Raw genomic sequence first — 14,704 nt, forward strand, 5'->3', positions numbered from 1 at the left:
TCACAGATAACGCACGGAGCCGGCTGCAACCGGCCGCAGCTTCGGTGCATGCAGCCGAAAAAGCCGCGTTAGCGAAACGCGGAAGAAAGCGCAGCTTCCGGGTGACCGGGGCGCAACCAGAAGTGGCGCCGGGATCGCCGCGTGCATAGTCGGTTACTCTGGGTTTTGCCGCCATCACGCCCCGTCCCGTACATAACTGGTGTGCTTCGCGTCTTCCCCCTCCACATTTTCCATGTGACCCGAAATTGCCGTTTCGGCAGCTGTGCATAATGGGCCCTGGTGATGAACTGGCAGGTGCTGGCACGACATCTCCCCCCCCCCCAGGTCCCCCATGAGAAGGTTGGGACCAGGCCAGTCCCGATACTGGCAGTGGAAATCTGCCATCAGGTCAGGGACATAGACCTCAATGGCTGGTTTCCAGGACCAGTCATTGGGGCCATAGCCTTCTCAGTCTACAAGGTCTTGTAGGGCCTTTTGCTGACATTGGGAGTTCAGGATCTGGCAGACCAGGAATTCTTCCTCCCCATTTACCTGGACCAGAGCTGTAGATTCTGGAGGGGGATGGTTGGTGTTTGCTGGTTGCAGGAGGGATTGCTGAAATACCGGTTCTGAGGTCTCGGGGCAATGGTAGGCGGTACGCCATGGGGTTTACTTGTTGTAGCACCTCGAAGGGGCCAATGCAATGGCTGTCGAGTTTCTTTGAAGGCTGGCCACTCTTCAAGTGCTTGGTGGACAGCCATGCTTTGCTGCCTACCAGCAAGGGCACACCCTCGTTTCAATGTGCGTCGACGGTGCGCTTGTATTGACATTGGGCCTCCTGCAGGGTTTCCTGCAATGTTTATGTAAACTGCCCTGAGCCTTCGGGAGAGTGGTATATAAATATAATAAATAAATAGTTATGTTCAGTGGTAGCAAAATTATTATTTCAGAGATTTTTATACCACCCTTCCGTATGGATCAGGGCGGGTTACCTGGAACATCTGGGGGGTATTACATGGAACATCGTAGATATAATTAACAGTCATAACATAACATCTCCAACAATTTCAACAGATTGACAGAATATTACAACTGGCTCAATTGAATAACAATTTCAACAACAACTTTAATAAAATCCCGAGGGAACTCAGATTCATTCAGGTCATGGAGGTATGTCTGGAAGGGGGGGCACAGATGTTGTTAGGTTGGATTAACCTCAATCAAATGCCTGGTGGAGGAGCTCCCTTTTGCAGGCCCTGCGGAATTCTGGGAGTTTGACCAGAGCCCTGATCTCTTCAGGGAGCTCGTTCCACCAGGTGGGGGCCAGGACAGAAAAAGCTCTGGCCCTCGTTGAAGACCGTCGTGCTTCTTTTGGGCCAGTGATCACTAGCCAGTTGGCATTGGCAGAGCGTAATGCTCTTTTGGGAGTATAGGCGGAGAGACGGTCTCTTAGGTACTCTGGGCCCAGACCATGTATGGCCTTGGAGGTAAGAACCAAAACCTGATCCAGAATTCGATGGGGAGCCAGTTGAGTTGCTAAAGTATAGGCCGGATGTTGGATTTCCATGGTGTATTGGTGAGATTCCTGGCCACAGCGTTCTGAACCAATCATGAGTCTTCTTCTAAACTCGCTCTTATAGTCTCTGTTCCCATTTCTTCCTGGGAACTCTTCAGTATACCAGGGAGCTCACTTGAGACAGGGACACAGAGGATGTCTGGGATTTATCTCATCGATGGCAGCCAGCATTCTGTCATGCCAGTCGCTGAGCAGTCCATCTAGTGAAGTGCTGGGAGGCAGTGGGTCCTGCAGAGCATTCAGAAATCCAAATGGGTCCACAAGTCTCTGCAGGCAAGCTGAAATCTGCTCAGTCGTATCTCAAGTCCCTTTTTTTGTCCAACCTTCTCCCACCGTTGTCTCTGTCTTATTATTGGGATCCCTGACCCCCTTGGGTCCCTTGTTGATGTTGTGTCTATGATTGTTCCCAGCATTTGTGGGCCATCCATAGATTTCATTTCAGGGTTCAGTAGAGTCGATTTTGGAAAACTGGGCTGTTTTAAATTAATTAGGGATTATTTGATTTGGGTTAATTAGGAATTAATCAGTCAATCAGGCCTGGTCATCATCTTAAGAACTTTGTTTAATTTTTTTCCTGCTTTTTTGAAACCCACTTGTTCCCCCCCCCTCCAGTTTTTTGGTCAACACCTTCTCTATACCAGTGGTCCCCAATCTATACCAGTGGTCAACGCTTGACAATTTTACTGAGGCCCGGGGGGGGGGGGTAGTCTTTTGCCGAGGGATGTTGCCGCCACCTGAGCCCCTGCTCCACTTGCTTTCCTGCTGGTGCCCCTGACTTCCTGCTGCCCACTGCGGGGCGCTGCCAGCAGCAGCTGCACAGTGCCATACTGAAGGGGAGCCCCAGTCATGGCAGCCGCTGGAGAGCACCAAAGGTGAGCCGCTGGCAGAGTGACAAGGCTGCCCCTGGTTTGTGAGTTTGGGATATCTAAACCCCCCCCCTCTCCTCTCTTTCCCTTCCTCCTTTTTTGGGGAAGGGCATCAACAAAAGGACTAATATATTAAATACTATGAAAAGGCTATGTACCTGTTTTAGAGAAGATAAGCTGGAGGATGAGAGGTCGCCTGGTGACAATTCCAGAACCACGAGGCAGGAAGTCTCTGCAACAATTTTTAAAAAACAAAACAATGTTACTTCAATAGTTATTAGTCATGGAGATTGCAAAACATTTTAAATCTTGCTGCATATTCAATACAATGCAAACAGGAAGAGATTGCCCAGTCCAAATATCCTGCCACAGAGTCTGGTGACAATAATTACTCATTTGATACATCAAGAAATTTATTTGCGATATATACATATTCAAGAAAGAAATATCCAACATAACATGGCATGCTCAAGGCAACTCTAAAATAACACGTCAACATGCTAATATATTGTTGGTGCAGCTCAATAAATTTGACCCTTTGGGGTCAAAACCTATTTGGTCTATTCTGTCATGTGCAGTTAGATATGTATTGGTTTTACTATGTTTTGAATATATTGAATCAGTACATTTTGTTTAATAAATATTTGTAAAGATTTTTTAATATTGCTGTTGCAGCTCAACCTTTGGGTTTCTGACTAGACCATACACTGAACATGAATCAGCAGTGTGACTCGGTGGCTAAAAAGGCAAATGAGATTTTTGGCTGTAATAAAAGAAGTATCGTGTCTATATCACTTTACTCCGCTCTGGTTAGACCTCACTTGGAATACTGCGTTCAGTTTTAGGCACCACCACAACTGAAGAAAGGTGTGCAGAAACTGGAGCATGTCCAGAGGAGGGCTACGAAGATGGAGAGGGGTTTGGAGACCAAGTCATAGGAGGAAAGGCTGAGGGAGCTTGATCTGTTTAGCCTGGAGAGGAGGCGAGTAAGAGGTGATAGGATGAGATTGGGCAAGTCAGGTCAGGGCAGCATGGAGTAACAACTCAGAAAAGACACAAGCTTTTTTGTGGCTGAGATCCTTGCCTATCCTTCTTAAAGGTTTCACTGATAATTAATTCATGGAACACTACTGAAAATCACTACAGTCTTCAGCCAATGCAATCGATCAATCGATCAATCGATCAATAAATCTTTATTGTGTAGCCTGTCCTCCCTGTAAGATTGAGGGTGGGTAACATTAGTAATAACTTTAAACTTCAAAATCATATTTTACATTAAAAACACATTTCAGTATCCCAATCCATCTGCCCACTAATTTATTATTATTATTTAATCAACTCATTAATTTTTATGCTGCCCGCCCGATATGGCTCAGGCCGGTGTGCTGAGAAGGCTATCCTTTTCAGCAAATGTAAGAGCCCTTGGTGTTCCAGTAGATATTTCCTCAGGGGAGGCCAGCCCATTACATGTTGTTGGATATTACATTCCCAGCCTTAACCATCGGCCTGGTGGAACCGCTCTGACATGCAGGCTCTGCAGAAGTGATTAAGCACTGGCCCAGTCTCACCACCTTGGGGCCAAAGACTTTGAGCAGATTTTGGTCCATTGACAGTAAAGCTCTTTCAAGAGCATAATGCGAGAGGCAGTCCTGCAGATACACCACTTCTAGACTGTCTTTAAGTCTGGACAGGCTTTAAAGGTCAGCCAATCTGGAACGAATGCAGTAGAGCAAGCAGTCATGTGCAACCTCCATTGGGTCCCTGTAAGTACCTGTGCTATTGCGTTTTGGACAAGTTGGAGTCTCCAGGTCATTCTCAATGGAAGCCCTTCATAGAGCGAGTTGCAGAAGTCTAACCTAGAGGGGACCTTTTCCTGAATCATCCTGGCCAAGTCAGGAGCCGAGAGGTAGGGTGCTAGCTGTTGCACCTGGCAGAGATGAAAAAATGCCAGGTGGGCGACATTCACAAATTGAGCCTCCATTGATGAGGAGTTCAGGATCACACCCTGTCTCCTAGCGGAGGTCACAGATGTCAGTTGGACTCCACCAAGAGCCAGGATGCTCACCATCAGCTTATCAGCATGCCAGCCCTGCCAAAGGCCCTCTTGTCTTGGCTGGATTCAGCTTCAGCCAACTCCACTTGAGCCAATGAGATGGTAAACAGGATTTTTCCAAATTTTAAGATACTTTGGACAAGAAGAAGAGTTGGTTCTTATATGCCGCTTTTCTCTACCCAGTCTCAAAGCGGCTTACAATCGCCTTTCCTTTCCTCTCCCCACAAAAGACACCCTGTGGGGTGGGTGAGGCTGAGAGAGCCCTGATATGACTGAAGAAGAGGAAGAATTGGTTCTTATATGCCACTTTTCTCTACTTGAAGGAGTCTCAAAGCGGCTTACATTTGCCTTCCCTTTCCTCTCCTCACAACAAACACCCTGTGAGGTGGGTGAGGCTGAGAGAGCCCTGATATCACTGCTCGGTCAGAACAGATTTATTAGTGCCGTGGCGAGCCCACAGTCACCCAGCTGGCTGCAGGTGGGGGGAGTGCAGAATCAAACTCAGCATGCCAGATTAAAAGTCCGCACTCCTAACCACTACACCAAACTGGCTTACAACAAGGTAACATCTAAAGAAACTTCAGGCCACCCATCTTGCCAAAAGAGCCATGGGCACAAGTACGATGCCTAAAAATCCACTTCAAATAAAGTGTAACAGAGCTTGCAATTTAAACAAAAACACCCACGAATAGTGTCTCTTTTGCATCCTGTTGCAGGAACATACCAGAACCAATAGTTTCCAACACAAACTCCCAGAGTCGCAAACAGTATCTGCTCTCATGCATCACTCCACTCAAGCTTCCATTGATTCATCTGTCAATGAAATTTTTCAGCCCTTGTCAAGCAGTGACGCAACAGAGACTTTTCACAATTGGCTGAAGGACATAAACAGGAAGCATGAATCAGCAGCAGGGACTGGGAGCTAGAGCTCCCTTTCATTGTTCTGGCAGTACACAAAAAAGACTCGGACCTAACTTGTGGTCTATTGTAGCCAAGGTCAAACTTGGTTCAGTAAAAGATTTAGGTGGGTAGTCATGTTAGTTTGAAGCAGGAGAACAAAGTTTGAGTCCGGCGGCACCTTATGCATACAAAAGCTTATACTTGGAATAAAGATTTGTTGGTCTTCAGGGTGCCACTGGACTCAAACTTTGTTTTCTTTGGCAATGCAAAGAGAATTTAGGAAGACATTCTACCAGAAACAGTCAATACCATATATACTCGCATATAAGCCAAGGCACCTAATCACACCACAAAATGCTGGAAAAACTTATTAACTCACATATAAGACGAGGGTGATTTTTGGATAGTGGCTTTTTCTCCTTTCCTCCCCTCCCCCCTGTTTTGGGCAGGATTTTTTCCCCTTTTCTTCCCACCCTCCTCTTTCCCTCTGACTCCTCTTGCCTTTATTCCTTCCTCTAGGGGCGTTTCCTCCTTCTGCTCTCTGCTCTCCCTCTGAGACAGAGGCTTCAGAGCTTCCTGAAACATGTGCTAGCCTCCTGTTAGCCTCCTATAGGCGAGGGGGAGGCAGAGACTGTTCCCTCCCAGGCTTGCTGCGTCTCTGCTGTTCCTGCCTCTGCTTCTTCAGGCAAGTATACTTGTCTCCCAGCCCCACCCTCCAGTCTCGTCTGGAAGCTGTTTTTTTTAATACCAGTATATAAGCTGAGGGAGACTTTTTCAGCTTAAAAAAGGGTTGAAAAACTCTGCTTACATGCAAGTGTATACGGTATATATATACTTTACAAAGGAACTATTCAATATTGCTGGAAACAAACACCTGTTTCGAAAAAAAAAGTTGGTAAGAAAGCTGGAAGTCAGGCCATTCCTAAACATAGCCCAAAACGCAGCTTAAGCACATGCTTGGACTTGGGTATTTGAGGAAGTTTACAAAACGAATACAATGGGGCATTATACACTAAACAGTAATTCAGTTTGAAGCTCTTTGTAAAAAACCAAAAGAAGCTGTGAGACAAAAACGCATCCTTAGACCTTGGCCAGGGCTTCCCAACATGAACTGTGGCACCATGGCACCCACCAGCACCTTCCCTGGGAGCCAACCAAGTGTGTTTAGACCGTAGGTGGGACTTTTACCTGGGCTGTCAAGGTCAGGGCTCCCAAGCTGAAGAAAAAGCGTCAAGCCATTGCTTTGTGGATTTTTCCAAAATGCAGATGTTCAAATTCTTTTACCTTGTAGAATTCCATTAAGCTCTATTACTACCAACGTATTTGTGGGTAAGAGCAGGAGTCCACTAGGACCTTAAAGACTAACCAAATTTGTGGCAGGGTATGAGCTTTTGTGAGCAGTAACTCATGATAGCCCCTGCCCTGCCACAGAGTTTGTTAGTCTTTCAGGTGCTCTTGGACTCTTGCTCTTTTCTGTTGTTGCAGACAGACTCACAGGGGCACCCATCTGGATCTCTCTCCATTTGCAGGTAACTTTGACTTCTACTAGTCCCATTTTCCTGGTAGCTTTGTGCTGTTTGTCAGCCCCTCACCACCACTTCACCGACCGGCTTCCTAAGCACAGTTCCCACAGCCCCCCAACTAACTGAATGGGAAAAGAGACAGCCACCATTGGTTTCAAATTAATGCATTCTGCATGTCTTTTGCCACAGGGGGATAAGAGTGCATTGCTGTAGTTGCTCACCAAGGAAGTCTGTGACTCAGACTTGAAAAGTGATCATGCCAGGAAGTGTGAACTGAGACCAACAATCAAGCCTGGAGAATCAGGTCAGGGACACAAACTGGTTTGTATAGCCATCAACACAGAACAGACATGAGGTGGAGTGGAATCAGCTGGCCCTGATCAGCATTTAGATGGGAGCCCTCCAAAGCAGTGTGGGCAAAGGCAGGGCACCTCCGGATGTCTCTTGCCTTGCCAAACCAAAAAGGGAACAAAAACCCAGCCTTCACAAAGTCTGGAACTCAAAAGTTGAGCTATAAAACAATATAAAATTTAAACAATTATTTATTAAAGTGCACCAACATTAGGTTAAAAACAAAGTAAAAACCATATTTAAAAAACTATACAGATCTAACTGCACACAAATAGACCAAATGCGTTTTGACACTACTGGGTCTTCCTCAGTGTTTTTAGCCTAATATTGGTGCTCTTGCCTTGCCTTGAAAAGCCCAATGGGATCACTATAAGCTGCATACACTTCATGGCTCTTCCCTTGAAAACTGGGGTCTACATGACAGCGCTCTGTAAGCACGCAATGGGTGCACATGTGTGCAACAAGAACAGCATGTATCAAAAATGACTGAAGAGAAGAGACTTGGTTTCCATAACTAGAATTTTATTTATTTATTTATGTTTCAATTTGTATACCGTCCCTCCTCCAATGGTCTTGCGGCAGTTCACAAGAATAAAACATTAAAATACAATAAAACCCTATAAAATCCTCCCTTACAACAAAGGCAGCAAGCAGTCAAATCCCCTTCTGATTACTCCCAATCCTTGTTCAGCCAGAGGCCAAGTCTTCTTCCACTGGGAGTGGGCGCCGGATCTAACTGGACCTTGGGGAGGGGTGGGGAGAGAATCTTCAGACGGAATGCTAGGACTCTGCCCTGGCCTCAACCACACACCTGGCAGAAGAGCTCCATCTTGCAGGCCCTGCAGAAAGCTGATAACTCCGGCAGGGCCCTCAGCTCTTCTGGGAGTTCATTCCAACAGGCTGGGGCCAGGACCGAAAAGGCCCAGGCCTGGGTCGAGGCCAGGTGAACATCCCGAGGGCCCGGGACAACCAATAGATTCATACCTGCAGGGCCCTGCAGGGAGCATAAGCAACCAAGGTGTCCCACAGGTAAGTGGGATCCAGACTGCATATGGCCTTAAAGGTCAGTACCAATACCTTGAATTTGACCTGGAAACAGACAGATGGCGAAGCACTGGCTGAATATGGGCCCTCCAAGGTGTCTTAGTGAGGACCCTGGCAGCCATGTTGTATTTGTGGAGGAAAAGGCCAGGCAATCCTTCCTTCTCCCAATGGGTGTGTTAAGTGCTGCCAAGCTGCTCCCTTCCCTTCAGTTAAGTATAAAATATTTATTTCCTAGTTTGGGAAACAGATTAGATTCAATAAAATCAGAGTCCAGGGGCACCTTTAAGACCAACAAAGATTTATTTATTTTAAGAACTGACCATCATAACAGTAGGAATATATAAGCAAAAGTTAATCCTGTTACATTAGTAAACTGTGTCACAGCATCCACACACAGCCACATGAGAACTCTCTGCCAAACCAGCCAATCAGACCCCTCGAACCCAGTTGTAGTTCACAAAGATATGTCAGAAATAAAACTGTCAAAGCCAGTGATCCTCGGCTCACACCCTACTATTTACTGCTGGCCCCATCTGTGTGAAACTTTCTTACAAGTAGAAGCTAAGCTGGCAGCTATCTTAGATTCAGAATAACCACTATGCAGTTAGATGTAGTAAAAAAGTAAAAAAAAAAAAGTCAAGTCTTGAAAAATGGTTTACAATTCAAAAGGGACTCCTGCTGGAATGGGAACTCTCTCTCAGACAAAAGCACCCCTCCTGCCCCAGCCAGCAAGCAGGACTTCATATCTGTCACGCGTTTCCCTGAACGGGGAGAGACAGGAGTATCACATATGTTATGAACAGATGCAGGTGGATAGTCATATTGGATATGATAAATGTAATGAAAATACTTACTTACTTACAATCCTTCTTTGGAATCACCAAAAGATAGCCTAGAAATATAACATGTAGGCAAGCCTTGTATTGTTTTACGTGTCACCTCGGACTGTTTTAATGCAACAATGTAATGTAAATAAAAAATTAATGTAGCTTGATTATTTTAATCCATGATAGATTCCTGAAGGATAAAGTCTATCAGTGGCTACAAGCCATGGTGGCCGAGAGCCACCTCCATATCAGGAGCATTAATCCTCTAAACCCCAGACCCAGTAGGCTACATCAGGGGATCCAGTAGAGCCTCCCTGATGTTCTTATCAGGGGAAGGCCTCAGCCTCTATGCCTTGTTGGCTGTCCTGAAGAACTGGTTGGCTTCTGCGTGACACAAAATTCTGGATTAAATGGGCCACTGCTCCAATCCAGCAGGGCTTGTCTGATGTTCTCATGTTCTTAATCTCTCCTGGGAAGTGATCACTGATGGGTGGTCGAGCGGTATTACATGTACGTTGGCTAACCCCTAAGGTGACTGTGTATCTCATCCAATGGTTCACAGAAAAATAAACATGACCAATCTTCTTACAAGGACTGTTTTTATCATATGCATTGAGTCCTTTAGGAGCCCTTCACACACCGAGTACAATTAGGTCAACAGGCTTTTGAAAATTGCATTTGGCTTCAGACAGATACTGCGCCACACAATCACATACTCCATATTGATACAAACAATATTCCATATTGATACAAACAACCTATTTCAGAAGCCAAATGCTCAACATAATTAAACATTTATGCCTCTACACGAGTGGTCCCCAACCTTTAAATCACAGGGGACCGGTCAACGCTTGATAATTTTACTGAGGCCCGGGGGGGGGGGGGGGGGGGGGATATAGTCTTTTGCCGAGGGACGTCACCGCCGCCTGAGCCCCTGCTCTGCTTGCTTTCCCGCTGGCGCCCCTGACTTCCCACTGCCCACTGGGGGGCATTGCCAGCAACAGCTGCACAGTGCCACGCCGAGGGGGAGCCCCAGCCCTGGCGGCCATTGGAGAGCACCAAAGGTGAGCCGGCGGCAGAGTGCCAGGGCAGCTTACGGATCTGGAGCATCACTGTGCCAGTAAGCGTCACTGATTTATTTCTGTTCCCTTGCCTTCCACACTTGCAACTATAGACTATCCTAACCCATGGTTCCTTTATATAATTGGGAAACTGCCCTGGGGGTGGAGTGTGTCCAGCCCCAGGATAGTGTCCCCTACACCAATGGTCCCCAACCCCCAGTCTGGAGACCGGTCCCGGTCCGTGGATCAGTTGGTACTGGGCCGCGGCTCCTCTTCCTCCTCCCCAGCTGCTGCCTTGGGGGCTGCCTTCCCACCCTGCCGCCGGCTCACCTTTGGCGCTGTCCAGTGGCCGCCATGACTGGGGCTCCCCCTCAGTGTGGCACTGTGCAGCTGCTGCTGGCAGCGCGCCCCAGGGGGAAGTCAGGGGTGCCGGCAGGAATCAAGCAGAGCAGGGGCTCAGGCGGTGGCGACGTCCCTCGGCAAAAGACTACCCCCCCCCCGGGCCTCAGTAAAATTGTCAAGCATTGACTGGTCTCCAGTGACAAAAAGGTTGGGGACCACTGCCATACACCACCTGCCTTCCCTGACTGCCCGCTCACCTCTTACCTATGCACACATGGCGCCTCCGCAGAATTGGAGCTGCCGCCTCTGGATGCCACGATGCCCACAGCAGGCCGCAGAGGCCCAATGGAGAGGACCAGCCACTGGCTCAGCCAGTCAGGACGCGCCAACGGACATCACGCTGTCCCCAGAACTACTTCGCTCCCAGGAACTCTGCCCCCCCCCCAGGACACCATGCCTCTGGAGGCCCACGCAAGCTGCCACCACCCACACACACCCAGAGCCCTTGCCGCAGCCTCCTACATCACCAACTGCCCACACGTGGCCCGTGTGCCCCCCGCACTGCTCCAACTTCATCCAACGCCTTTGGGGACGGGGCCTGTCGCTTGGAAGCTTCTCCACGCCTCCCCAGCCATCCCCCCCCCATCTTCACACTCTCCTCCTAGCGCCCGCTGTCTTATGAAGCAGCGGGCTTAGCAGCTATAATATTATCATTCAGAATCCCAAGAACTTGGGTTTGATGGAATAGCTAAATCACTTAATTAACTTGAATTAATCTGCTTTATGCCAATAAAGGTATTGTGTGTATGTGTGTAACTTGAATTCCGAGAAGCCAAGAAGAGTTAAACAAAGCTAAATCTCAAACTTCTGCACTTAGAACGGGTGGAACTCTTAACTGAAGATGGCACGTCTCCACAGATTACATGACATCCACTGTTATCAATCACCCAAATTTAGACACAGTGCCATGAACACAGAACCTCTCCATAAAGCAACTGAAATGTAATTTTCAAAGTCTCCTTATAACTTCTGTAAAGATAACAGTATGGTTAAGATAAAAGGTTAACCATTTACAAAAAAGAGATTGCATGAGAAGTCATGACGCAAATTAAACAGCCTGGTCCCACCTGGAACTCCACCCCAAGCACGATGTAAGAAGTTAACGCACTGTGAAATCTCATCTCTTACACCTGCTCACCAATGTGCCCACACTCTCAGCACCATGCTGGTTTGGAGGGATGTGCTTGGGCAGGAACACTGCAGATATCTTATGCTTGCAAAGTGTCTGATGCCAGGAGGTTATTCCGTATTTGTGGTAACACAGTTAAGCCCATCCCCAGCCAATCAGGAAAGAAAGAGCAATCAGTCAAGGAAAACATTTACGCCTGCCAGCCCACAAAATCCAAATATAATAATTAAAAGCATTCAGAGATGCCGCTGTCGGGATTCAATCATACATCCAGGATTATACCTGTGATATTCTGAAAGGGACTGTTTACATTTTAAACACAGGTGTAAGCACAAGATGCTTTTCAATACAAAAAGTCAGTGTTGGACATGCCTCTTCAGAAGAGAAAATGTTACCTAGGCCTCCTGCGGTCTCAGGTGCAGTCAGGGAACCACAGCGCAAGGGTGGTCTCTTATCTCCTGCCAGAATGAAACTCTGTACCCATTTGCAAAGGGAATAAACCACTGATCTTACCTGAAGGTTTCTTCTCTTCAGTGGAGCTAAGTCATCGCTCAGGTAGGGCTATTCAAATTCAAAAGAATTGGATAGCCTTACTGGGTGACCATGGGCCTTCCAGTTTTTACAAGTTTTTCCAGGCAAACTGGTAGTCCTTGAGTGTGAAGTAGATGACTCCACTCCACAGAAGAGAAGAAACCTACAGGTAAGATCACTGTTTCATTCTACAGTAGGGGAAGCCATCCAAGGACAGTTAGCTCTGCCCAAGCTATGCTCCCTAGAGTGGGAAACAAAACAGCACGCTGGCACCAGCCATTAGTCCGTGATGTGTTGGAGCACTCTCCTGCCAAAGATGGCTTCCTCTGAAGTGCTTGGTCCATCCTTTAGTGTTGAACAGATGTTAAGAAAGATGACCATCTCGCCGCACTGCAGGGCTCTGGTGGTAAAAGTCACCAGTGCAGCTGCTGTCCTCTTAGAGCGTGAGGTAATTTGATGGTGGGGGCAGCCCTGGAACCTTGTATGCCTTTTTGGGCACTATGGGAAACAAAGAGAGTGTCAGAGTGTCTATAGGAGACCATTCTCTTCAGCTAGATGCACAGAGACCTGAGGACATCTAAGGTATGCCACTGTTCCTCCTTTTGTCCTTTGGTTGTGAGCAGAAAGTGAACAAAACCAGATCTTGACTTCTGTGGAAGTTGGAGCTCATCTTGGGTATGAAGGAGGGATCAGTGAAGAGTCATTGAATTCTACTGGAAAGCGTAGAACTCCTTCCTGGGCAACGCTGCAGTTACTTCCAACACTCAATGTGCCAAGGTCACTGCCACAAGGTAAACAACCTTCCAGCTCTGGAATCTGAGTTCCGCTGACCAAAATGGCTCAAGCAGTAGATGGATTAGTGCCTTGGGAACTGTGGAAAACTTCCAGGAGGGAAAGTGATACCTCAACAGTGGCACAATCTTTGTCAAAACCTTAGAATTATAGAACTGGAAGGGACCTCCAGGGTCATCTAGTCCAAACCCTTGCACTATGCAGGAACTCACAACTACCTGCCCACCCACAGTGACCCCAATTTCATTCCAAAGTGATTGCCCCACCAAAAATCTCCAGCAAGGTCTCACTGATTACTGCACCTTTTCAAGGTGTTAGGTCCCAGGCCTCTCTTATACGCTTGAAAAAGGAATTGCAGGTAGGTGCCAGGGCCCCCTGGGTGCCAACTGCCAGAGATTTGAGAACCATGGACAGCGAAGCCAGAACAGGGCAATCAGAATGAAGTCTGACTGCTCTAGACAGATCTTGTTGACCAAAGGGCTGATCAGGAGAATGGGAGGGAATTCCTAAAGCAGTTTTGATGTCCAACAATGAACCACAGCATCCTCCCCTACCACCAGTGTATCATGAAACCTGGACAAAAAGTTAGACACCTTCCAGTTGCCCACCAAAGCTATCAGGTCAAAGTAGAACTAATACGTGCCACTATGAGCTTAAAAATGTCTGGATTGAGACTCCATTCCCCTGGATCCAAGTCTTGTCTGCTCAGCCAGTCTGCTTACACAGTGGCGACTGCTTTGAGGTGCTCTGCCCTGAGACTTGCCAGGTTTGCTTCCACCCACCAAAGCAGCCGTGTTGCCCCCACAAACAGTGTCCTGGACCTCAATCCTCCCGGGAAATTCATGTGCACCTTGCTCAACATATTGTCAGTTCTCATCAACACGTGAAAGCTCCACAAGGTGCTGTTGGAAAAGCCACTCAAAGATCGAACAAGTTGATACTAGGTCTTGCCTCATCTTTGGTCCACCGCTCCTGAGTAGAGTGGCCATGACAGTGTAGCCCCACCCCAGCCCCTCTTGCTGGCATCCATGGTGAAACCATAGAAGTCTGCAGTAGAAACTAATCACTCACTATCACTGGCACCATATGGACATAATCTATTTTTAGAGGGTATCCCTCAGAATCTACTTTCCAGGAATGCCGATGGCATTACACTGAACCTTCCCAGTGAGATGACTCTGTGCAGATGGGGCCATTTTGTCTGGATACATGGATTGCTGTTGCTAGTTGTTCCAGGGCCAGGTAGGGCACTAGTAACCTTGCTAGGCTTAGGTGGAAAAACACCAGCCTGGCTACCTTCATGACTTGAACCTCCATGAAAAGGGAGGCATCAAACGTCATGCCTAAATTCCTTGCTAAATGTGCAATCTCCAACTGTACCCCACCCAGGCTAAGGAGGTACACTTCCTGATCTGGACCCTTCCTCTCCAACCACAGGACCTCCATCTTGAAAGGATTGAATCTCAGGTGACTCTACTTGAGCCAGACCATCACTGCTCCCAAACAACTGGCAAATATATTGTTGTCTGGAAACCGCCCTGAGCCATATGGAAGGGCGGTATAGAGGGGAAGGAGCCTAACAGTAGTAACAGATCAGTCCCTCCAGGAGCCTTGAAAGGAGTTCTTCTTGTCTACTCGCCTCAATGTTGTATTTGATTTTATACATCACA

General features: G+C 47.4%; 1 protein-coding gene across 9 annotated transcripts in view; it reads right to left on the reverse strand.

The window, feature by feature from the left end:
* The window catches only part of DNM2 (dynamin 2), a 119,525-nt gene that overhangs the window by 102,044 nt on the left and 2,777 nt on the right, over positions 1 to 14,704 (reverse strand). For all 9 annotated transcript variants that reach the window (XM_077346114.1, XM_077346109.1, XM_077346111.1 and 6 more), the window contains exon 2: positions 2,580 to 2,653. In XM_077346114.1, the coding sequence (XP_077202229.1) occupies positions 2,580 to 2,653 (74 nt within the window). The remainder of the gene's footprint in view (positions 1 to 2,579; positions 2,654 to 14,704) is intronic.

The sequence above is a fragment of the Paroedura picta genome, chromosome 7 (genome assembly GCF_049243985.1).
Source record: "Paroedura picta isolate Pp20150507F chromosome 7, Ppicta_v3.0, whole genome shotgun sequence".
In the NCBI taxonomy this organism is placed as follows: Eukaryota; Metazoa; Chordata; class Lepidosauria; order Squamata; family Gekkonidae; genus Paroedura; species Paroedura picta.